Below are 27344 nucleotides of genomic sequence, written 5' to 3'. Positions count from 1 at the left end.
TATTTAGATGTCAGTAGGTTTGTATGGACTAGAACCTGGTTGACTTTTGAATTTGGAGCTGTAAGGACATATAATTAGATCATTAGGGGGTCTTGGAAGATTTCAGTTCTATGCTGTTCTTACAAAACTACGAAGGACTGTTACTTTCTCTTTAACTATGCAAAATGTGGGGATGCGGTTTGGCCTTTTAGGGACTGCACAGCATATGACATATAGATTACAGATGCAAAACGATGAAGGATTTGACAAGGCCTGCTGTTAGTGGATGCAGTCTCCTAATAATTCATAATCCATGCAGCAGCCACCTCCAAATCTGCAAATGAATTTACTGAAGATTCCAATGCGCCTTTGAAATTCAACAGTACAACAATCTGACAAACCATTGTGCCCAACCTAACCCTAAACCTAACTCTAATCCAAGCAACCCATTAATCAATGGTTCAGGCACGACATACCTGGTAGTTGTTTTCAGTTTATTTCCTAGTGAGCAAAAAACAAAGTGGCATCAATAGTACCAGGGAGAAGATCACCAAAATAGGGTGATCTCTTTTATCAGAAGAAAAGATAAAGAGATTTTGCAAGATTTTAGGTTATTTGCAAGCAATAACCTAAAATCACTGTTAACTCTAAGGAATAAAACAAGATTTATTTTAAGTGAAAAGGGCAGAACGAAAAGGGGGCTGTAGCATGAAATATATGTGTTTGTAGGAAATACGTGAAGGGGAAAAAAGTACATCTATACATGTGTAAACTGAGATATTCATGGGAAAGGGTGAGTCAGAGCTATCTGTGTGTCGTTTGGCTTAATATAATTTAGTTCTGTCAGCCTCCCAAGTAAACTAGGCAGGAAACATGTCAAGAGGAGCTAATTCTATTTCATTGTAAGTTGACATTAACAGAATCTTGCTAGTTTGAAGGTACAAATCTCTCACTGCCTCTTTTTATTGCCTGATTAGTTAGGACAGATCCTTTTCAAGTTTTGTTTTTTTTTTAATTTGATTTATATGCCGCCCTTCTCCGGAGACTCAGGGAGGCTTACAATGCGTTAAGCAATAGCCTTCATACTTTTGTATATTTATACAAAGTCAGCTTATTGCCCCGACAAACTGGGTCCTCATTTAACCTACCTTAGAAAGGATGGAAGGCTGAGTCAACCTTGAGCCTGGTGAGATTCAAACTTACAGTAATTGCAGAAACTGGTGTTAATCACAATGCTTTTAGTCTGCTGAGCTACCAGGCCTGTCTTTCTCTGTTTCTTTCTCTGTCAGCTACTCAGGTGTGGTTTCCCTTTTATCTGATTGTTCTCTATACGTCTCCCCACTCATTTGCCATTACATCCTCTAACTGGCATGAAGCGAAATGGTATTTATTCTCCCGATGCATTTCCTACCTTTATAATAAATTCAAAGATTTTCTTCAAATCTGCCCCTTCCAATTCTTAAAATGCATTGTAGAAAGTTTTTCGCTCCAAATTCACACTTTCTATCTTGAAAACACATTTAAAAATTTATTAGCACACATCCGATATAAAAGCCAATTTGCCAGGCTTTGATTGTCTAGCAGGCACTGTTAAACCCAAGCTTATAACAACTTCAGTGAACTTTACATCTCAATAAACACAGACTGTTAATAGTACTCACGTGATCAGTTATTAAATATGAAAACTATATGCAGTGTATTTTTAGACTGTAAACAGGAAAGATAGGTGAGGATAAAACATGTATGGATTTCCTAGGAAAGTGATAATTGAAAAAGTAAATTAATTTCTAAAATCAATTAAATATTCTTGTCTTCTAAAATTCAGTTGGTACACAATTAGCATCATCTGAACTAAAACTCAGTTATCACATGAGCCCTTATTAAAAACATCAGATGGGAGTTAGCAGCTGGCTATGCGATGTATGCTGTTATAACTATAAACTGCAATCAAATCATAGGATTATCATACTAATCAGTTAGCACTATTTTGATAATCAACATTCTTTATCGTTTTTATTTCCAACCAAATCACATGAACTTAAAAAAGTACAATGTAATGTGAAATATATATACTAATTACAAATTCAACTAAATCATTTTAAATTCGGTTGCCATAGGATGCTATACTGACCTACTATGGATTATCTAGCAGGAAAAAAAATCTATTTCAAGAAATGGTAAATTAAGTAAAATCATTTACTTAGGAAAAAATCCAATTACTATGCAAGTGCTATTTGAGATAAAGCATATTTTGAACTGAGACTTAGCTAGAGTGATATATACTAGTGTAATGATCTGAATATTCCCTTGCTTCTCCCACCTCAATTAAATCCTGATGGAAGACATCTTGAGGGAACTTCTCATTGCAAATGGTTGCTAAATGAGTTGGGTGCTAAACAAGGACTACCCGAATAAGCATTTAAATTGATTGCAAAGTAACTGAAAAGAGGTACAACAGAAAAAAACACAATTCTACAATCCTCCATGTCAAAATGATAAATTAAGTTCAATGTGCTTTCTAAAGTACCATGAGAATCTGGGGTTCTGTTAGTGGCAAGGAATTTTCAGAGATATTCTCAAAACAAAAATACAGAACACATAACTAACTGCTTTCAATTACCTGTTAAATGGAAGAACAGTTGGATCAGAATGTTTAGCTTCATCCTGTACTTCAACGGTATAAAAGGAAAGGAAGAACTAAGTAGTGTCAGTGTTTATCCTCTTTCTTGTCTTTTAGAAAAGTTTCTACTGATTTTTGAAACTTCTTTTTGGCTCAAATGCTAAATCAGGGATGTTCTGTCCCCGTCTCACACACGCACACAGACAGACAGCCGGGGGTTAAATAAACTGGCAGACAACCAATTCTTTCGATAAGAGGATTGGCAGCAACCCAGTAGCTGCTTGCCAAGACTTTACTCATAAACAAAATACACACAGTTCAAGAATTGTCAAGTCCAGTCCGTAATTAAATCCAAGGCAGATAATGTTGTTTCCAAAGATGCAATGTGACTCGATAGTAGTTAGTTTTGTCTGTCACAGAGTCTGAATGGCCACCTCACCCCCTTTTATACCCTGTGGTGTGTGGTCCAGTGACTCAGCTTAATCTCTGGCACGCCTCTTCTTCTGTTGCGTGCGCTTATCTCTGCGACGCTGCCGAGGATCCAGCCAAGACTCATCTCCCTCATTACTGTCCACCTGTGGCTGCGTGGACATGCTTGGCCCCGGGCCTATCTCTTGACCTTCGGCAGACACCAAAGGCATTGCCAGAGAGGAGGGTCCTGGAGAGGGAGGCCTTGCCAACTCCTCTCCTTCACTCTCGGAGTCCTCTCCTGCCGATGACACAGGCTCAGGTAACGGAGCCACAACAAGGGGTGTCAAACTCAAGGCCTGTGGGATGGATCCGGTCCACAGGGTGCTTAGATCTGGCCCGTAGGGCTGACCTGGAAACATTGAAGGACCGGCCCACAGTGCCTCTGCCAGCAAAAACGGCCGCATGCGTCCCTCCCAAGCTGTTTTTGCTGGCAGAGGGTTGCAGGAGGCCGTCGCAGCCAAAAATGGGAGCTCGGGAGGCAGAGCGCTCGGGCCACCACAGGCACCTTGACACGAGTGATGTCAAGCTGGCCATACCCACCCTGGCCACACCCATCCCAGCCCCTCAAAGTCAAACACAACCCTGATGCGGCCCTCAATGAAATTGAGTTTTACACCCCAGTGCTAAATGCTACAAAAGTATACTGGTATTTGTCTTACATGAGAGAACAATTCAAGATGAAAGATATCCAAGAAGCCTTCTTTGTTTCTTATGTAATTGATACTGATGAACCTCTTTTCTTTAACACTACCACATTCTTAATGTTGTCCCATAGAGTTCCCCAAGACTATTAACATTTTATTTAAAGCTGGACATAATGGAACCTTCAGTGGCTCACAGTAACATACCTGACTGTCTTTTAAATGATAACACTACTTGTATCCACTTTCACACTGACTTCATACATGTCTCTAGATTATTTTCAGCATGTGGGCACTTGGCTTGTAGTAAAAACAAATGGAAAGGAATGAGCAAGCATGTGTAAAAAAGCAACTAGTTGAATAATCAGTTCTTTTAAAAAAGAGAGGGATAGTTTTATCTTGCTTAAATGAGACTTTAATTACAACTATGCTTGAAGAACAGAGAAAATCGAAATCCTAACAATTTAGTAACATTCCCCCCCCCCCCAACTAAAGAGGTCTGCGCACCTTGAGACATCATTAATTTTCTGAGCCCTTTTTGCCTGGCATTTAAACCAAGAATTTGCACTTACAGAAGTCTTGTTGCTCTTTATGATGACTTCTGTTAGGAGCAGTTATCTGAACTTGGTAGGTATGGATTCTCTGGTAGTCCTTCATCCAGCACCATCTTCTGGAAAGATCCATCCAAGGAAGAAAAAAAAAGTCAAAGTTATCCAATTTGGAAACCTCAAAATAGTGATCATAATCCTCCCTGCAGGATCAAATGATCGCCTTATTAACTTTTTTTTTTTTAATCTTCACTGGGTTCATTCTTCTTGGATGACTCTTCCTAAAAGACGCTGGATAAGATTTGTGGTTTCTTCCCAAGGTTAGATCTGTCTATTCATGAAAAGCAGTATCTAAAGACAGGCCTAAGCTTAGCAAATGGAGCTCTTTGGAACTCCATTTCAATTAAATTTGTTTAATTGAACAAATGTCAATTAATGAAATGGACATTTTCATTTTAAAAGCTTCCTGCTAAAATGGAGTACTGAACAAAAATGGCAACAAACCAGTTAATGCTTTTCTGATTGGAATCAGAACTGCATTTAATACACAATCCTGGTTTTATCTAGCTAACAGAAAAGTCACAAAATATCCTAGAATGCCATAAACATGATTGCTACAGGTTATTTAACATAATACGATCCATTCAATTTTATGGTTGTTCAGAATGAGCACAGAAGGGTGTAAATATGCAAAGCAGATACAATCAATCACTCTCTAATTCTACGTGTTCCAAATGCATTATCAACATTCCAAAGAGTCATATGTAAAACATACTGTGTTAAGTTTTAAACTTCATTGATTTCATTCTGATCCCAAGGCAAAACACCATAAGATGCTTTCAACCATCCATTAAATATTCAGTTGCTTTTTAAAAATGTAGTCGTTTGTGCTATTGTGTTTCAAACTGAGAAGTTAGATGACAATTTCAGTATCTGGATGCTATAATATACAAGAATGTACAACTATCCTTACTCCTTTCTTGTCCTTTTCTTTCTGACTCCATAATAAAATGGTCATACACATTTCAAATAAAACACTGGGTTGAATAAATCATAGCTACTGTAGTCTTGCTTTTTCCTACCTCTGCTAGAAATTAATCTTTATTAATCATTATTAACCATGATTATTAATCTTTATTTCTGAAATAATTCTGTTTTGAATGGAATTTCTTATCTTCTATATTACAATTTAAAAGCCAGAATTTTTTTTCACATGGAGCTAAAGAGTTCTTTAGCTAAACTAGACTTCAGGCGGTTATCTTTCCATTTCATTGTATCACCTCCTATCTCAAACTCCTGCTTCAGAGTCTGTGTGTATCTGTGATCATATGAAAATGACTTTTAAAGCAGCCATCCAGGTTTTACAAAAGACGTGACTATTTTAACATTTTGAAATCCTTTATTTGCTCTAATACTACTCTATTCCCTACAAAATACATCTTTTAAATGCTTACCATACCTCCACTCATTAGCTTGCAATTTGCAAAATATCAAATAGTTTCCAACTTTGCAAGCTTCAACATTCAAATGAGTTTCTTGATTTGACTCCCTAAAAATACAATAAAATATATAAAAATGTTTGCACCAAATTCTCTTTTTTTTTTACCTTCAATAAAATTTGAAGATAAACACTTGACTATTAGCCCTTAAGAAATATTTTTAATAGTTTATAATTAGCAAAATTATTTTAATTTACTTTTAAATAAGGTGAGACAGATAATTATCCTTTTAGTACTAGATGCATTAACTGATTATGCAGATCTTCAAAGTGTTAGGACACGACCTCTTATTAGTACTAATGCTTCAGCAATCCTGGTTGCTCATTTTCTCTTAGGTAAAATTTGAAACTTCTTCTATATAATAATATTTGTTCTACAGTTAATATAAACCTTCTCCAGCCTGCATTTTATAAAATATCTGACTTTCAGTGTAGAAATAAATGTAGCTGTAGTATTTCAACACTTAAATAATATAGGCACGGCTATTGGTTCTGCTAATTAGGATTGTAGGAACCTGCTATCCAACACGCTGAAGGACAGAAAGTTTGGCAAGTGGCTATTCAAAGACCAATTTCTTGCAGTATTATTGCAGCTAAGAATGTCCAAATTTCCCTCATCAAACTTAAAAAGATGGACAGTTTTTAGTAAAGTTGCTTTAGATCAGTGGTTCTCAACCTTCCTAATGCTGCGACCCTTTAATACAGTTCCTCATGTTGTGGTGACCCCCAACCATAAAATTATTCCTAAAACCATTGAAAATATGTGTTTTCCGATGGTCTTAGGCGACCCCTGTGAAAGGGTTGTTCGACCCCCAAAGGGGTCCCGACCCACAGGTTGAGAACCACTGCTTTAGATAAAGCAAGAGTTGTATCTGAAGTAGCATGGAACAAATATCTGCTAGTATAGTTTCCATACAGTAGTTCCTACTGTAAAGGCATGCCAAATAACAACAAAATACTTCTGATTATGATTGAAAATAATCAAAATGCTTCTGATTGTGATCAGAAGGAGATCATACCTGCTTATGATTGAAAACATAGATGGAATAATAAGTCATTTGAAATCTAATTCATTGTACAATCATTTTATGCAAGCAACCAAAAGAGACGTTGGTCCTACTGTGATACGTCCTTTCTCGTAGTGTGGGATGAGAGGTGCCAGGCTGGGTTATTCTAGGCTTTAGCTCTATGGACTGAGTTGAATTTTCTGAGGTTCCATTTCCTTGGTGACGTTACTCAGTTTGACAACGAAGACGAAGCGAATGGTAATCCATCTGAAAGACAGAAATAAAACTCCCCACCCATCGGGAGTCGGGCCAGACAGAAAAAGGGTGGGGCTGGCACCTCCCATCCCACACTACGAGAAAGGACGTATCACGGTAGGACCAACGTTCCTTTTCCATAGTGTGGCAATGGGAAGTGCCAGGCTGGGATATACCAAAGTCTTGCCAGCGCTACGGGCAGGAACTGTCCTGGTTGACCTCCCAACCTCTTCATGGACCCGCTGCAATACCTGTCACCCAAATGCCTCCTCAGCAGAGGCATAGGAGTCAAGCCTGTACTGGCAAATAAAGGGAGATGTTGATGTCCACGTAGCCGCCCTACAAATCTCTTCCACTGAGGCCTGGGTAGCCCAGGCTGCCGTCGTTGCTGCACTACAGGTAGAATGGGCCCTTATCCCCTAAGGCATCGGGAGAGCTTGAAGCTCGTAAGCACGTGATATACATGCCCTAAGCCAATGCCCTATTGTGGAACGGGTCACCCTGTGTCCCAGAGTCAACAGTTGAAAGGAGACAAACAGAGATTCAGTCTTCCGGAAGGAAGCGGTCCTAGAGATATAAATACAGAGGGCCCTCCTAACATCCAGCGTATGCCAGGTCTGCTCCAAGGCGTACCGAGGCCTTGGACAGAAATCTGGCAGGACCAACTCCTGTGCTCGGTGAAACAAGGAGTTGACCTTTGGAAGAAAGGCAGGGTCCAACCACAGGACCACCCTATTAGAGTGAAAAATACACAGGTCCTTCCTCACCGATAATGCCGCCAACTCTGATATCCGTCGGACAGATGTGACGGCCACAAGGAAAGCAACCTTACACAAGAGGAGGCAAAGACTGGCCTCCCTCAATGGCTCAAAAGGTGCCTTGGTCAGTGCCTGTAAAACTTTCGTCAGGTCCCTAGTAGGATAACGGTGAAGCGTTGGGTGACAGAGATTAGAAGCCCCACGCAGAAAGGCTTCGCCATCGGACGGATGCCCTTGTGAAAAAGGACGCTGCTGTAGATGCCCTTATAGCCCAGGAATCCACCAGGTGAGCCCAGCGGAGGCCATCTCCTCCCTCCGTTCCTCCGCCCTTAGGGTGTCCTCTGCATCAGGCGGTAGAACGGAGGAAGAAGTCAATGCGGCCACCAGTGGATCCACCTTAGGGACCTGTATTAGGTTAAGCAGGTCTGTATTGACCCCAAATAGATGGGTCTCCTGTCCAGTGGCCAGAGATGCTGTGGCCGGGGAAACCCACTGCTGACGGATCATCTCCAGAAACATCCCCGGGATAGGGATCGTGTCCTCTTTGACTGTCTATTCAGTGAACAGGAAATAGTCCTGCTCCCCGCCTTCAGTGGGAGGCTCAAGTGGTGTGTGCCTTGAGAAGCAGCGGTTTAAGGAGTGCAGGGTTAAAAAGACCCCTGAAGGTTGGTCTGTCCAAGGAGTCCTGTTCAAAATCAGAAAAGTCCCCCTCTCCCTGGAAATCCTCCCACTGGGAATAGCAGCTCATTTCGGAATGGGCAGGGGAACCAGGATCGTGGTAGCGAATAACTTCCGCCCTCTTAGCTAGTTATTGGTCCTGAGCCAGGAAAGGGCTAATCTAGCAAGAAAAGGAGGGGCCCTGCAAAAATATACCCAGCCTCCTAGGTCACTGAAGCAGGGAAGGCCCCAACCCCTTGAAAAGAGCTATAGGGCAGAGAAGGCAATATTGGCCTGAACCCAATGACAACAAGCAGGATAAAATGGCTGCCAGAGACCCAAAATGACCGACTTCAACCGTTGGGAAGTTCAAACGGCCCTCAGCAACAGGTGCAGTGGTCCTGCCAGGTAAGGCCGCCCAGCAAACCCACAGGCAAAGATGTGGCTTGTCAATGTCCAGGGCTCCCATCCACATCTGCAGAGAGCCCCACCAGCCACGTGGCAGTGGAACGATGCCAGGGGAGCAAAGCCACCCAGACTATAAACCGCAAGGAGAAATTGCAGGAAACTAGGCCGCAGTAATGGCATCTCCTGGAGAAGGAACTACGCCAGGCTAAGAAGGCTAATGCAGTCTGGCGGCTCTGCCACTCTTCGCGCACAAGCGCTCGGTTTTAGAAAGAATGAAAGTGGCTCCCACCCAGGCTCCACTAACTGGAGTGGCCGTTAGTGCTTCTCAATCCAGCAGCGAGGGAGCAAAGCCGCCACACAGCTGACCAGCACAAATCAAGCGGAGGCAAGGGAAACCATGCCAAGGCTCGCAGAGGCTGGTGCAGTCCTGGGGGCATGTACTTAAAAGAGACTGCAGCCGCGGATCCTCAACCCCAACGAATGGGGTGACAAGCCCTCAATTCAGCTATTGACTGCAAGAAAGTCAACAGAGAAATAACAATATATATATACTGCTCAAAAAAATAAAGAGAACACAAGCAGAAGACATCCGAGATCTGAATGAATGAAACAGCCTTATTAAATACTTTGTTCTTTACATACAGTAGTTTATACATTGCTCAAACAACTAAAGGGAACACAAAACTACTGTATGTAACAAACAAAGTATTTAATAAGGCTATTTCAGTCATTCAGATCTCAGATGTCTTCTGCTTATGTTCCCTTTATTTTTTTGAGCAGTGTATATACAAACTAATCAGAAATCCAGGGATTATCAAAGGCTCAGCTCACAAGCTCTGCAGCAAAATAAAAGGTGTCCATAAACTGAGACTGAGTTGAAAAAACTGAGGACCATCACCAGGGAGGCAGAACCTGAGAAAATTCAACTCAGTCCATAGAGCTAGAGCCTAGAATAACCCAGCCTGGCACCTCCCATTGCCACACTATGGAGAATATATTGGCAAGGTATTGGAGGGCAAGAGGTATTCATAACAATAAAAGCATCAAAATGTGCTTCTGATGGAAATGACTTCTGCAGGGAATCTTAACACTGCAAATAGAAGAGAAGAGACTACACTTTACAGTATAAAAGGCGGGTACTAAAATCCCATCTCTCTTTCAATTACCGTAATTTTAAAAAAAGGACCTGCAAAACGATACACATATATTAATATACAAGATTGTAATTAGCATCAATTTCAAATTTATTATTATTTACCAAAAAATAAATAATATAGCTTTGTAATGTGTGGCTCATAGACTTTAAATTACTTGGCTATAACTAATATGTAGTCTAGTATCAAGAGTACAACCTTACACAGCATTTTTGGAATGTAAATCATCAATTTTAATACATATGCAACAGCAAATCTTTATAATTACTATGAGCATTTTGAATAACTTTTATGGTTACTGCTCAACAACCATTAAAAATCCAAAATACTGCACTGCACAGGATATAAAATTAGAATTATGATGCATTACAAGCTTTAATTGAAATCCATAAATTTTCACACCAGCATTTAAAGTTATTTTGACACTGGGAATTAGTGTCATGCAGAAATAACTTTGAAAACATTTACTTTATCTTCCAAAGTGATTAGGGCAGCAAGACCTAGATTCCACTTCAATGCTTGATAAGCTGAAATTGCATAGACAACACTAATAATTTGGTTTAAGCTTATGTTTAACATGAGTATGCGAACAGACAATCAGAAGCAATGCAAATATAACTCCAATTCAAAGCTTCATGTCAGTACCCTAAAGCAGCGGCCCCCAACCTTTTGGGCACCAGGGACCAGTTCCGTGGAGAGAAGTTTTTCTTCAGACCGGGGGGGACATGGTTTCGCATATTGCCTGTATCCTGAAGATGGGGCTTTGCTTGTTTGCACAGATCAGTTGCTGGCATGCAATGGACCAGTGTCCACAGACCGGGGGTTGAGGACCCCTGCCCTTTCTCCGGTATATTTTAGAAAAAGGATATGAAAGATTTCAAAAATGCAAACTCAGAAATTATTTAGTGACAGCTATTTAATAGTTAAGCAACTATACCTAATGACAAAATGACAGAAAACTAAAAATGTGAAAATCAAATGTCACTACTTGCCTTCTGTAGTTTTTCCTGAAGTTCATGGTACAGTATTAATTTTAAAAGTGATAAGTTGTTTTCACTGCAAGTACATAAAACTTGCCCAATTTTTTCAAGATCTGTTTGTATTCTTGGGGGAGGGGAAGGGCAGTTATGAGCAAACTACATTTTTCTGAAGTAGAAGCAAGAGGAAACTCCTCTCTCCACCATAGAACTTCATCAAGTTGTTTTAAAAAGAGACCCACAATTCTATTTTTTTCTTTGCTAGCCCATAGCAGAGCAGAGAGTAAACATTTTTTCAGGCTAGTAGATTTTATGAGCTTTCCTATGCTGACACTGATTTATAAAAGGGCTGGGAGGCAGATGCTTGATACTTAACATTTGTCTGTGAATAAATAGGCTTTGGTTGAAACATTTGCCGCAAACGGAGTCTCTGTTTCTGTGCTAAAGAGCTTCATTTCAACAAAATCTGGCAGGCTTCTGCTTCATATACTATACCACAATCTTAATGTGGAAAAAATATAAGCCTCTATGAAGACTAGAACAGATTTACTGTGCCATTTGAAGCTTTAAATTTCACAAGAAGAAACATGTCACCTGCTTCAGGCACAGAAAACTAATAAACTGAACCAGGAATGACATTCCTCTTTCCCAACTTAAGGAAAAGTATCAGAAGAAAAAGCTACCCAGTGGCAGAAAATGGTCAGGATAAACACTATCAGGATTTTATTAAGATTTTCCCAGTTATTTTACATATTCCCTCAATTATTTAATTACTTTACTCCTCATTCTCTTCATGACTAGGACCAAAACCAGAAATATAACATCAAAATGCTGGGAAACAGGACCAAAGTTTCATATTACAGAATTCCTCCAGATGTAGAGAGGAATTAAAAAAGAAAGGTTGTTGGGCAAAATGAGATGTTTTTATCAGAAATAAAAACTACTGTTCTTATCACAATCCAGTTTCAAATGTGAGTAACACTTATTTGTATTAACTTAGATTGGTTATTCAATCAATTTCTCCACCATGAGATTTCTTTAATTTTGTTTGATTATAGTGTTTTGTAGGACTTGAAAGTAGAATACTATTCAAACAAAAATCTTCTTATACAATGGGATTTCTCCTAGCCTCTAGCTTCTTCGCTTTTTCATGTACATAACCCTAAATCTAAAAAAAGGAAATGTTGGTGGATGCCCAGAGGCTGTATGAGTGTATTGATACCCTTCCAACAGTAGATGGATATATAGAAGTACACACAATATTATTAAATATAGCCAATTGTATTTTAGAGTCTATCCCAAATGTATTTTGCAACTTCAGATAACATTAATTTACAATTAAATGATGAAGCTGCAGTGATTCTCCTTTATGAGATGATAATTAAGTAGGAAAACATTGTAATGGTCAGTCTAGGAACAGATGACATGCCATTAATGTAAAAATTGCACTCTTTTCACATTTCTAAAACAATTTTCAATTTACATTGAATTACAATTTTATTTTTATATAAACTTGTTCTGCATTTTCTTTGCCTCTTTTAATGTTTCTTTTTCTTTTGAGTACATTCTTTGCATCTTTTTTCCATATCTACATTAGACAGCACTTCTCTCAATTTTTTCAATCACCAATTTCTTGCATGCCTTTTTTTCATCCATAGGGTTTTTTTTTTCACTTTATAATTCCATCAAACTTCTTTTTCATGCTTCACATTGATATAAAACTGTACCCAACTGAAGTGTTCTGTAACCTAAAGCTTTTTTCTTATGTTTCAATCAGCTTTTGCAATTTCTTTTCTTATAGCTCTTTCCATTTCATTCTGTTGGGGGAATAATTTATCTCCTCATATTTTTCAATGTACTGAATTTAAATGGTAATGGGGCTGAGTTTGTTTACTGTGTTTTACCATTCTTGATTAAATAACAAGGAAGAAACTTCTAAAAGATTTTCCTTAGAAGATATCAATGCTCAAATTGTAGGCTACTGCAAAGCCCATGGAATTGAAATGCAGCAATATGAAACCTTTTATGGTTGTCACTAATATTGGCAATTCAGATAATCATATTATAACATGATAACTGACTAATACATATAACATTAGTCTGCTTTTGACTCTTACTCCAGTTCTCATACTGCAATTCCAGTGAAATTCATTCCAAATGGAATTCTGTCCTTTCCTACCAAAAAAGCTCTTATTACTAGCAACTTTGTGGGAAGCTATCACTTGGAGAAAATGTTTAGAAATCCTTTTCATCCATCATACTTTTAAGAGAAACTTTACATGCATTTATATATTGAACACATTTAACCAATCTCTTATCAAAGACATTGTGGTATAAGGATTGTGTTGTGATTTACAACATTTTCTTTATCTTTCTTATGTACATTGTAATATGTAACCTTGCTTAGTTTGGAATGCTACTGCCATTCTGTGGCAAAGAGCCCAGTAATTACTGTACTTTGAATATGCCAATAATGCATACTTTGTTGCATCTATCCCCAATAGTATTGATCTCTCATTTAAAAAGGACATTTTTTCCTACAACATATTTTTCTATCGTATTTTCAACAATACTCTTTAAAAGTGGACTTCGACTTACAACAGGTTCATTTAGTGACTCTCAAATGGTCAGTTACAATAGCACTAAAAAAAGTGACTTATGACCGTTTTTCACACTTATGACTCATAGCATCCTGATGGTCATGTGATCAAAATTAATACAATTGGCAAATGAGTCATATTTATGACGGTTGCAATATCCTGGGATCATGTGATCACCTTTTGTAACCTTCTTGTTAAGGAATAACTCTTGAGTAGCAAGGGTGTGCACATGAAATCGGTTGAGAGTAGTTATGAATAAGCACAGTCACCACACAGATACACTGAGTTGTGTTACAGTTTACATTCAGGAAAAATAAAGCACAGTCCAATAAACAAAGTCTTCATACCAGTCGTACCAGTCATACACAGTAAACAGTTCTTCTGGAGTTGCAAACAGTAATATAGTAAGTCAGATAGAGATATCAGAGAGCAAGAACAACAAAAAGAGCAAGCCATGTTTCTAGCTCCCTCTTAAGAACATTGGCAACAAAGCTAACCAATCAGGACACAGTATGATGCAATACAGTAGTCTTAAAGCTATACAATACAATTGCAATACACTGCAAACATACATTGATGGTTTATATATTGCCAACCCAACAAGTTAGGTAATAGTCTTATTCCTAACACTTCTGATAAGCAAAGTCAATGGGGAAGCCACATTCACTTAACAATCATGTAACTAACTTCACAACTGCATTGATTCATTTAACAAATGTGTCAAGAAAGGTCATAAAATAGGTTCCTTAACAACTGCCTCACTTGGAAACAGAAATTTTGGGTTCAATAGTGGACATAAGTCAAGGACTACCTGTATTATCTTCTAATTATATAAAAGATGATGATGACTTATTGTAATGCATAGTATACTATAACATAATTATATGAGTTTACGGGATTTATCAGATATGACACTGAAGTTCCATCCTATTGGTAGAGAAGGAGATTCATTATGCATAACTGTGATAAACACAGTACGGTAATGTTTTAATAAATGGGAACCTCAAACTTCAATTATAAACCAGTATACTTGCCAAATTATCAGTAATTGTGTACTTACTCATAATTTGGCATATAATGGTTTATAATATTGCATCACTTAATTGCTATTTTAGGGAAAAAAAACCTGCCTACTGTAATTAAACTGAACAGCCAAAAAGTCCAAAAGCTTACGTCTTGCACATTCAGTTAAGATTATATATCATACAGTAATCATTTTTGCTCAGAGCATATAGATACCGTAATTCAGAAATTTGAATAACATCTTTACATCATTTTTAAAATAATTAATTTAAGGATACAACATATTTAAATAAAATATATGAAAAGTGTGTTCCAGTTTAAATTTGAATACTTTTCCCACATTGATACAATAGTGAATGAGAGAGTGTTGTCTCAGATTCATGGTATGCACTGTTTCATAAATCTATTTCTTCTTTGAAAGGCTTCCCTTGGAGAACCATTAAACAATCCATAGATTGAAGATGTATGAATCCCTCACACCCTATACATCAAAATTTGAGACTCTTAAAGCTTCACAAGAAAATCCTTACATTAGCCTATTTGAATATTGGGTTTACAATTGGTTGGTTTTTTAAAATCTTTTAAAAATTGAAAAAATATGTATCAATGTAGAATCCAATGTACAATCTAAGGTACCATAGTTGTGATTATAAGAAGTGTGCATTCTCAGTGACAGAATAGTTACTCTATAGAAAAGAAAATCAATTTATTAGTAAAGTTGAAAATAAGAAAACAAAATTAGGGCTGTTTTTTAAATGAGCACACACTCCTGAAAATATCCTCTCAGTGTCCTCACAGTGAAGCAGATAAAGAAATTTTATAATTTTGAAATGAAATTGAACAGCTTTCAAATGATACTGGAGCTCATTTATGCCAACAAATATTGTTCAAAATAAATAATGTAGGTATATCTATCACATATATATTGGGATAATAAGCAAAACCACTATGCAGCATCTATTTTACTTTTTCCAGTGGATGTTTTTTGGTTCACAAGATACGTCTTTTGACTCCAGGATAACTCATGTTTTTATGTTATTTAATGCTGTAGTCTTTTGACGATGGGAATTGGAAATACTTCCTAAATTACAGGTGAAAACATTAATCCAATTCTAAAATAATATCTAAAAGTATCAAATCCAACTTTAAAATATACAATTATATATTACAATTTCAAAAAAAAAGTAATTCCTGAGCTATACGGGTCTATTTTATTTCAAAGAACATGAAGTATATTTTAATACTAAAATATACTTGGGAGTCAAATAATTGAATGCATTGTTGACAGATGCTAGCTACATATCTGAGCTTTTATTTCTGGACAAAAGAACATACCTATTACTCTATAAATATAAGACAAATGAATTATCTAGAGACTCTGTAAAAAGTTTTTTGCAATTAATATTATAAAATCCACATAAAAATGCAGTAGAAAATTACACTATAGAGAGTATGCTATTTTAACAACAATCATAGACATAATTTTCTCCATCTGTATGAGTTTTCCTTTTTATGTCTTAAGAGCTAGTACAATTTTCCCTCTGTATTAGAGAAGATCAGCATTTATGAATAATGTTTGAACACAAGCAAAAAGCATATTCCTGCATCACAAATCATAATTTTATTATGATTTTTAAAATCTATGTTAAGTCTTCTATACTATACTAAAATTATTGAACATTTTATTTAGATGGGCACATTTAATATGTGTCTCTCTTTAAGCAATGTTATTTTTGCTCATATAGTGTACAATTCTCACAGGGGGAAAATGGAATAAAGTTTCTCAAGAATGGATAAGGTCGGGTCAGGTCATTTATTTCAATTAGAAGCTCTAATTAAATTTCACTAAACTATCAGATACTAATTAGTCTATATGTAAGATGAATAGAATGCCTAATTCCTCATGACATGTCCTATACTTGTACAACCCTAATTTTTTTTACATTAAGAAACTCCAACTTCCATTCATTTTTAATAATTTGTTAGCCATTTTAACCATTCTTTATTGGCTATATAATTAGTATTCATTAGCTGTATAAATTCCCATCACTGCTGCTTTTTTTTTATATAGTGTGGAAGTGTAATTTGAGCTAGACTGAAATTGCATTCACCATACCTTGATGGTTGACTGGTAAAATTCATTTGTCAATCATGCCTATATCTATCACTGTTATTTATTACATTCTTCACATACATTTTATAAGCAAACATTCCTTCTTACTTTACCTGAATATTCCTGAAACAGAAAGCTTATTTGTCTAATATGTGTTTGGAAATCTTTTGTAGTTTACTCAGAGCAGTGCACAACTATGAAAATTATTATATAAACAAACAGATGCCTGCCACATCTGCCTATTAGCATATGGCATCCAAAAGAAGAAAAACAATCCTTTAATTGTATTGATTCATTCCTGAAGCCATAATGCCTAATTAAATGTTAACAGTAAAGTAAACAACAATAAAAGTTGCAACCAAATACTGGGCACACTATTTGTACTCCTTCATCCTGGCTGATTCATAGGATCATCAGTTGGAAGTGTCTAGTTTGGCTACTGAGTCCAACCCTTTACTCAGTGAGAGTTCAATTCACAGCTTCCCTGATAAACAAATGGCAAATACCGGCTGAATCAATGAAAGCGGACTCTGTCCTGAGGTAAACCACGCTTTAATTAACACTAGACCATTTGGCCATTAACAACAACAATAACAATGCATGAACTCTGCCTGACAGCTCTTATATACCCCGGCTGTCAGGCGGCCAACCAATCACATTACAGAACGTTACTCTATACCAACAGGGGGCCTTCTTCATGGAACAGGCTCAATACACTACACAAACTCTCCTCAAATAAATCTAGCAAGCAGTATTTTATAATCTTTTTCAGTAACTTCCAGGTTCTTCCAAATATTCAATGGAATAAACCATTGTTTCCTGTTGAGAAGGGAAGGGTAGGGTAGGGTAGGGTAGGGTAGGGAAGGGAAGGGAAGGGAAGGGAAGGGAAGGGAAGGGAAGGGAAGGGAAAAGAGTGATCTAGTGATTAATGCACCAAGCTAGAAACTGGGAGACCTTGAGTTCTAGTCCTTCCTTAGCCATGAAATCTACCTGAGTGACATTGGATTAGTCACACTCTCTCAGCCCAATTCATCTCATAAGACAGTTGTTGTTGTGTGGAAAATAGGAAAAACAAGATTTGTTGGAAATGTTTCCCACCTTGAGTTATTGAGTTAATCATTGGCTCCCACAGAGAGGGCTCGCAACTTGGGCGTCCTCCTGGATACACGGCTGTCTTTGGAAGAGCATATGACGGCTGTGGCAAGGGGGGCTTTTCATCAGGTCCGCCTGATTCGCCAGTTGCGGCCCTTTCTGGATCGGGAGTCCTTACGCACAGTCACTCAGGCGCTCATCACTTCCCGCCTGGACTACTGCAATGCTCTCTACATGGGGCTCCCCTTGAGGAGCACCCGGAGGCTCCAACTGGTGCAGAATGCAGCCGCGCGGGGATTATGGAAGCAAGAGGACGCTCCCATGTGATGCCTCTCCTGCGCGAGCTGCATTGGCTTCCAGTGGTCTTCCAGGTGCGCTTCAAGGTGTTGGTTACCACCTTTAAAGCACTTCATGGCATTGGACCTGGGTATTTGCGAGACCGCCTTCTACCGCCGATAGCCTCCCACCGACCAGTACGCTCCCACAGAGAGGGACTCCTCAGGGTGCCGTCAGCCAGGCAATGTCGGCTGGCGATCCCCAGGGGGAGGGTCTTCTCTGTGGCAGCACCTGCCCTCTGGAACGATTTGCCCCCGGAGATACGAAGGATACCAGATCTCCGGGCCTTTTCCATCAAGCAGGGCTGGCGTGAAACCCCCCCCTTTTAGCTCTTTTTAGCTTTTTAAGTGTAAATTGGGTTTTAATTGGATTGTTTTAAACTGTGGGCCAAAGCTGTATAATTCTTTTAATTGATTTTAAATTTTGTATTGGTATGTTTTTTATACTTGGCTGTGCACCGCCCTGAGTCCAATAGGAGAAGGGCGGTATATAAATTGAATTATTATTATTATTATTATTATTATTATTATTATTATTATTATTATTATTATTATTATTATTATTATTATTATTATTATTAATAATATTTGTAAAAATAATAAACATGGGATATAAAATAAATGAATAAATAAATAAATAAATAAATCTTAACATTCTTTGTGTGATGCTCTTTCAGGAACTTCAGGTACAGTCCTCAGACTTTTGTCAGGACTAATAATAAACAATTCTCCCAGGCTCTCTTTCTAGGACTGCAGAAACTATTGTTGCAGTCCTATGTACATTTCTCACAACTCTGGCCTCAATATTGATGGAACATGCATTAGATTAAATTGTAAATCAGTTTAACACATGGTACAAACTACTAGTCTACAAAGTGTTTCAAAATTAAATCTTTTTTTTATTCTAAAGTTCTTTATTTCAAGTTTGAAACAGTTGTTTCAAGTCTGTAATGAACTGTTTTGACCTTATTGGAAACAATGTTTTAAGCTCAAAGCACTTCCAAACAGATCAAAACATCTTGTTTCAAACACATAAAAATGTTGCTTTAAATATGAACGAACAGTGTCATGTTTGAAAGAGGACATATTGTATTCAATTAATTTAAAACCAAAATGTTTTCTACACCCCTAGGGTGAAACTCTATCTCAAGACTTATTCTTTTATTTTGATATTACCTTATATTTGGAGAAATGGTTATATCAATGCACAGTTCTACAGAAGAATTATTGACTCTGTCATCTGTACTATAGTTTGGTTTGGTACAGCAACCAAACACGATAGGTACAGTTTCCAAGGGGGGAAAAAAGCAGAAAAAACAATCGCAACCAGCCTGCTTTCCAATGAAGACCTGTATAATGCAAGGGTCAGAAAGAGGGCTGAGAAAATATCTACAGACCCCTCACATCCTGGACATAAACTGTTTCAACTCCTCCCCTCAGGATGCTGCTATAGGGCATTGCATGTCAAAACAACTAGACACAGAGACAATTTTTTCCCCTCATGCCATCACTCTGCTGAACACTTAATCCTCACAGTATTGTTTTATGTACGTATATTCTATTCTATAAATTCAACCAGTGCAAACTGAAACAAAACAAATATGATTTTCAAGTAAAATGCAAGGATCTCTATCCTGAGAAAAAATTATCTAGGAAGGGCTGTAAAGGTAAATCTTCCATGGAATTTAATGGTGGGATAGCAAGTAGAGCGGTCAGGATCGAACTGCTGGCAGTCAGCAGAGTTAGCCTGTAATACTACATTCTAACTACTGCACCACCATGGCTCTTTGATAGAACTAATACTTTGTGTTATGCTTCTTGCCTGGATTACTTTGCAGGGCTAACAAATTCAAGATACTCTGGATAATATATTGATGGAAAATTCGGGGACACCAGTCTGTTTGGCTAAAATTGACCTGCCATGTCTGCTGTGGATTACCCCTTCCATTCTGTCCCTGCATTCAATGCCAAGTGTCAGTGGTTCTGCAGTACTGTTTTCTCTGCAGGTGAAACCATAATCCTGTTTGTCAAGAGCCCCTTACTTGCTTGTTTTAAAATTTAATTTTAATTGGTTAACTACCTTCCCTAGAGAGTGCAAAGCCCCAAAACTGAACAACTCCTCCTCATTTTAATGCATATAATTGTATGTGTAATTAAAAGAACTTGGTTCTTATGCACCTATTGCCTGATTGGTAAGGAGGAATTCCCTTCACTGTAATCACTCTTCTCCATGAAGCTTTGATTCCTAACTCCTTTCTATTGAATGTTCTTTATAAAAGATTGTTTTATTTTAAAAGGTAACTTAGAATAGATATGGCTTCACCATATAGACTCATTTTCCCCTCCCACACTTTTGGATTACCAGAGACATATGCAGGCTGTGATTTAATACAAAAATTTGTAAAGGGATGATTTCTCCAGCCTTCAATGCTTATCCTGCAGCTGCTTCCCAGCTGCACATCTCTACATGACTACTAGATGGCAGCTGAGAAACAAACAAAAAAAACCTCTTTCCTGCCACCTCATGGCCATTAGTTCAACTAACTGAAAGGTCAATAAGAATAGTTTAGAAAAATTACATGGATGTACCAGAGAGCACCACACAGATGATATTGCTATACATAAAACTATGCTCTTGAACCCTGGGTCCAAGAATACAGGTAGTCCTCGACTTACAACAGTTTGTTTAGTGACTGTTTAAAGGTACAACGGAACTGAAAAATGTGACTTATGACCGTTTTTCATAGTTACAACTTTTGCAGCATCCGTCCCCATGATCATGTGATCAAAATTCAGATGCTTGGCAACTGGTTCATATTTATGACCTTTGCTGTGTCCTGGGATCATGTGATCACCTTTGGCAACCTTCTGACAAGCAAAGTCAATGGGGAAGCCACTTAATCACCAGGTTACTAACTTATCAACTGCAGTGATTCACCTAATAACTGTGGCAAGAAAAGTCTTAAAATGGGGAAAACTTACTTAACGAATGTCTCACTTAACAACATAAATTTTGGGCTCAACTGTGGTCATAAGTCAAGTACTATCTGTACTTATGCAGCAGTTGCATTTGAGCTTCACAAATCCAGATAACTACTGCACTGCAGTCAAGAGAAGCAAACTCTTTGCTTCCATTTAGTGATCTTTAGCTTGATAGGTCAATAGTCCCTTGGAAAAGAACAGAAGAAAATGGTTTGGGGATAGGCGCTTGGAGCTTCCAAAAACTACACCAGCACACCAGTGGTGGGTTTCACTTACCTTTGCTACCAGTTTGCTCGCATGCACAGAGCATATTTGATGACACCCGGGCGTATGGGTGAAGCCTCCCGCCACTGGTACTACTGATTCGCCTGAACCGGGGCGAACCGGTAAAAACCCACCACTGCAGCACACATACTATGCACCAATTAGGAGTAATTTTTTGCATGGTTGGTGACACTCAAATTTCAACATGGGAAATATAGGCAATCACTACCTTGTTAGCATCTTGTGTTTTATATTGACAGCTCCGGGATGGAAGTAAAACATAGCAAAGCAGATATATGGATGCACCTTAAATGTCACATTCCCCATGTCCTTTTCTGGCATGAACTATCGACCCAGAATGACCAATCTGACATCCATTCTAAGATTTCAAATATGATGGGGAAAGGATAATGATCTCCAATAGTTACAGAGGTCAGGATCTTGTAAGACAGCATAGGGAAAGAACAAATAGGGGAACTCATAGAGCAAGAACAAGGACAGATCAAATCCTATTCTAAATTGTCATTAGAAAATTATTTTAAATAAGCCAACTCTGCTTGCAATGTAGGCATGTCACTGGAATCGGAGCATCAGGAATAATGATTTTGATTACAGTCACAAAATCAGTCTGTGTCCAATGCGTGCCAAGTTGAAACTCCTTTCCAAACATATTCTATATATTCAACAATCTCGTACACTCTGTGTGTGTTTGGGGGGGGGCTGAGACAGACCTAGGGATTTAAGTCCTCAGCCATTTTTCTCATGTCTTTTCAAATCAATGGATTCCTAGCCAAGCTCTGAAGATCAATATCAGTTCCACATTTATACAACAGCTATTTCTCATGTAAGTCATTTCAGCCTTAGGACATGGAAATCTGACCTGCCTGTGCTGTTATATACCTGGTGGCAGAACTGGGGAGTGGAAGTCCCAACTTGTCCTAATGCTGGTTGGAACATCTGGTAGTGATTTGAGATAGTACCAATGTGTGTTGGCATCTGAAACAGTGTATGCCAAGCACTAACTTAATTTTAATTCAGCGCTTAATGGTTAAGATTCTTTGCTGACATGCTGACTAATTAATGGCCCACTGTAACTATTACACTCAAATTTGTAATATGAGTGTTTTCTTCTATCACTTTTTAAAATGTTTTTCATTGATGATTTTATATTTTTACCAATTCTGGAATAGTTTTCATTAAAGGTGAAAGAAGTATTAGGAATATTTGAGATTTATAAAGTAATAAAAACAAGATAAAAATTAAATAAAAAATAGTTGACTACAAAAGGAAGTGATAAATGAATGTTTTTTCAATTATTAGAAATATTAAATACAGAAATGAGAAACACTATGGAACTTAATGAAATAACTAAGGATATTTAGCTATTTTAAGTTCAGTAGCCTGAAATGTTGTGTTAGATATAAGCCAATTATTCTTTATATTGTTCATCAGAACCAGCATTATAATAACTCCTTGCCAAAGTTGGGGACAGAGCATCTAATTTTTAATTATTCTCCATAGGAAAATATAAGATACTTTAAAGAAATGTAAGCAACAATACTTGATTTTCTAATATTTTTCATATACCTGATATTTTTCCCCACAAAAAGAAATCAATGTAAGAAATATTCATTGTAAAAATCAAAATGGAAAACATGTTTATGTTGTCCCATTAGAAAATATTACCAAGGCTTATGTTTTATGTTTGTGCCTCTCAAAATAATTTCAGACTAAATTATCAGTAGAGGAACAGCTTTTCTATAATCCATAAAAAAGTTCTATGACTAACAACCATGGGCAAATTGCTTCAGAAAATGATTCATTTACAGTGGATACGAGAGTTTACACACCATTATTTGTCAATTCATATTAGACATCTGGTACCCTGAATATGGGTTGTTATTACTCTCTGGCTTGTCAGAGAGGTGCTATGATCTGCCTAAAACTGGGGGAAAAGGAAAGATTTTATTCATTTTAATGTAGTAGTATACAATATTCTCAGTTGTAATCATACTATATTCCTTTAGATCGCATGGCTGAATTCTGTATATGTGTGCCTGTGCATATTTTTTACAATTATTTCTGAATTATTCTGACATACATTTCACAACTAACACAGCTCTTCCTTAACACCATTTCATTTCATATCAGTTTATAGCACAGCATACCTCTTTTGACAGAGTGACATTATGTTTCTTCCTTCAGATTTTCACTTCCATTCATTCATTTATTTGCATTTAGAACTGTTTTTTTCCTGTATGCTAGCTAGTCATATCCATTATCCATGACATCTGTGAAATATATGTTTTGTGAGCGCAATGCCCATCTGTGAGAAGCTTATAAAATTATAGATTTATATTAGATATACAAGATTGTGATAATGATTTTACCTGTCACTCACACAAACCAATTCTGCAGTGGAAATAAATTAACTTGAAGTTCTCATGTGGTGCTATTGAGTTTATTAAACATTCTGTAAATTGTCTGCTTCTTGTACAAAAGCATGATTTTAAAAACGTCTAAGAAATCAAGCCAATTATTGAATTCGGTAAAAAGACTTGCAGATACTTGACACTTTCCTTAAAAATCTTCAGAGCTTGACACTGATTGTCAGTAGATACACTGCCTCTTTTAGATCACTTAACACAGGTGTTTTGTCCATAAAAGAACAAACTTGAGTGATACCTGTGCTTTCTGGGCAATCACTTTCATTGAGGTGCCACTTACTTGTGAATAAGCATGTACAGAAACTGGATGCAAGCTCCCAGTTTAAGAGTAACTATAAAGAAACATGCATTATTTAACTTTTTTCTCCTAATTCAATATGTCTTTGTGGATTGTGCCAGGTATTTTGACACACCTCAACAAATAAATAAACAAACATTTCCACCTTAGCTATTGCAATTCAGATAACTCTGCTATGAAACACACTTTCCACCTTCAAGAATCAAACTGAAGTACTAAGAAACACTACTGGCTTCATCATATTGCCATCTTCTTCCACAAATATTCCAAGGGAAGTGCAAGGCAATGAAGCTTCACTGAGCCATTATGAGACTTACTATGTCCACACCTGTATTCATCAGCTTAACTATTTTCACATCCGAAAACGACTTCTCCAAGACACCAAAACAAACCCCGCTGCCTACCTACAAACAAACCTAAGAGCAAATCAACTCAAGTTGGCGAGAAAAGCGGAAAAAAGTTCACTCTTTGCAGTGCGTTCTCCATCCAACCAGGAGAGTTAAGGCAACAACAGTAGCAACGACGGCGAGAAAAACCAGCAACGCCAACAGGATTTTAAAGGCACGGCTACCTTACCTTGCTGGAATAAGGGGGCTTGCTGAGAGTGATCCCATCGCGGATGAGTTTATCCCTAATCATGATTTTCAGTCTGAGTTTGGGGTAAGTGATCAACTCCTGGGAGTTGAGTTCCATTTTCCGCGGCGGCCCCCGAGAGTGACCCGGCGGGGGCGTTTGACGAGGTGGGTCCTTCCACGTCTTGGCTTCGCGCGGCTCCACCAGGCGGCTGGTGTAGATGTCGGGTGCCGGCGAGCCCCGCCGAAGGGGCTGCGGCTCCAAGGTGAAGTAGAGGCCGGCGGTGGTCTCGTCTTCCTCCTTCAGCCTCCGCACGGCTTCGTGGAGACGCCGCCTGTGCTGGGGCAGCGACACCCCGATGGCATCCAGGTCCGGCTCCCCGATTTGCTTGCACACCTCCAGGTCGTCATAGCCATTATCCACGAAAGCCTCGGCGTACTGGGTGAGTTTCAGGGTCTTCAACCATTCGTAAACGACGTTGGCGCACATGGTGGAAAGCAGCCCGGGAGGCCTGAGGAGGAGGAGGAGGTGCGAAAGGCAACTTTTGCAAAACCCCCGCAGCCCCGCCGGCGGAAAAGGCAAAGCCCGGCAGCCAAATCCGGACGTGATATAGGCATCGGCTGAGAGAAACGCCGAAACTGGCGTTCGGCGAAAATCAGCCTCCCTTGCACGAGAATGAAGACGGTTCGGTCCCGGCGCGATGGGAGCCTCGAGTCTCGGGCGGCGCTAAGCACACCTTGCGGCGAGTCCCTCTGCGAGCTTCCTCAGTCATGGGCGTCCCCGGCTCTCAGAAGGGGACTACGGCCTCCGTCCCTTGCCCCCACCCACCCCGAGCTTCCCGCCCGGTCCCATGGCCAACTGTAAACTGGCGACCGCCTGTCTCGGCAACCGTTCCCGGCCCCCTGCCGTCTCTGGAGGCTTCTCTCCGGCTTGCTAGGCGGTTCTTTTCCAGCTCTCCTCGCCCGCGGTTGCTCCCTCAACGCAGCGCTGTGTGCTCCGTGTGCTTGCGCGCCTACATTTTAATCCAACCTCGTATTCACGTGGGGCGGGAGCAGACGCTCGCTCGCTCGCTGCTGACTGCGCTCTCCCGCTGGTCTGTGCGAAAAGCGAAGAAGTCCAGACCTCATCCGACCAGCCACCATGTCATCCCCCGACCTTTATTTCCCAAGCCGCGTCCCTCGCCTCCCCTCTTGTCTTGAGGGGTGCAGAGAAACCCTTCGCCGTATATAGCTAGGAAAGGCCGGAAAATCAAGTTTCCCGGCTCCCGCCTTTTTTTTTTTCTCCCCCCTCGTAAGGCTGGAATTTGCACCTTTCGCCTCACATCCTCCAGAGACCTCGCGCGCGGTAATGCCGGCCGCGGAGCCAAGAAAGGGAGGCGGCTCGGCGTATTTGGGGGGGAAAAAAAGGTGCCTCTGAAAGTGCCACCGTTATTTGGAGAGGAGAGCGCAGAGCAAATAGTAAACCCGCAGCCAATAGCAGCCTCTCCTTTCCACGGGATTACCGCCGGCTAAAAAAAAGGATTGGAGAGGGCTTCTTCTCTCGAGCAACAGCCTGTCCCGCTCCAAGGCCAGGAATTCCGGGATCTCTTTAGCCCCCCGAAAAGTGCCCTTTTGGAGCACCAGGAATAAGGAAGCGCGCATTCAACAAAAAGCAGCAGCAGCTGTGCCTATCTCGTCTCTTCCTCACCTTCAATTGCTCGTTCATGCTTCATTAAACAAGTTGGATTGCACACACCCTAACATCAGAAGATGAGGAGCAGCCTCCGCACAGATGCTAGCGCTTTCCCCGTGTAATCTTTTCCTTCTGGAATCCTCTGCCAACCCCTCCCTGAATGATGGTTTATCTTGTTCCCTGCTCCCCCCCCATGTACGTCTTGTGACAAACCATGGCAACAAGATATATTTGAAAAGCATGGCACTGGTGAGGGGTCTAAAAACATTAGCAGCCCTTTCATAAGGTCTTTACTTCACAGGACAGGTGAACAGAAGATAGTAGCACGATTTATGGTAGCTCTTCCCTTTTATTCATACAGGGAGGGCTAGGTGTACATTAACTGCTCACGAGAAAACACCCATCAACTTACTTTCTCTGTGGCACCAACAATGTTCTAATCCAGCAATCATTTGTGAAACTCATAAAATCACGAGGATTATATCCAGGTACCCAAATCTTGGGTCATTCAACTCAGATTTGCCAACAGAGACTGCTGCTGTGTAAGAGATGCCTCCCTCCCTCTGTTTGGGCAACAGACCTTTGTTTGAATTGATTAGCTGCCCAACTTCAATAAACTACAATGGAAACCTATTGGTTAGATACCTCAAGGCTATTCTCTGGTCTCTTCTTTGTGGCCATTTTCTCTCTTTGTAGTGTGTAGTAGTGTGACCTGGCCTTTATTGTGGCAAGCAATTGAAAGACAATTATAAATTTATCAGAACAGGAAAAGTTGGCTAACACAAGAAGATGCTAGAAATTGGTGGTGAGGAAAAACCCTCTACAATGGGGGTGTCCAACCTTGGCAAGTTTAATGCTTGTGGACTTCAGTTCCCAGAATTCCCTGTGCTGGCTAGAGAATTCTGGGAATTGAAGTCTGAAAGATTGCTAAGATTGGTTCTACAATGTTACAAAGGACTAGAGGTTTATGCCT

The 27344-nt window shown here is 39.2% G+C and overlaps 1 protein-coding gene across 3 annotated transcripts in view; it reads right to left on the bottom strand.

Annotated features, from left to right (window-relative positions):
- The window catches only part of SASH1 (SAM and SH3 domain containing 1), a 569022-nt gene extending 542007 nt beyond the window's left edge, over positions 1–27015 (bottom strand). For all 3 annotated transcript variants that reach the window (XM_034418982.3, XM_034418987.3, XM_034418988.3), the window contains exon 1: positions 24704–27015. In XM_034418982.3, the coding sequence (XP_034274873.1) occupies positions 24704–25189 (486 nt within the window). In that variant the 5' untranslated portion in view covers positions 25190–27015. The remainder of the gene's footprint in view (positions 1–24703) is intronic.
- Between the last annotated feature and the right edge of the window lie 329 nt (positions 27016–27344).

This window comes from Pantherophis guttatus, chromosome 1, assembly GCF_059756535.1.
Source record: "Pantherophis guttatus breed Tessera chromosome 1, ASM5975653v1, whole genome shotgun sequence".
Lineage (NCBI taxonomy): Eukaryota > Metazoa > Chordata > Lepidosauria > Squamata > Colubridae > Pantherophis > Pantherophis guttatus.
This window is presented reverse-complemented; position numbering and strand designations above follow the sequence as displayed.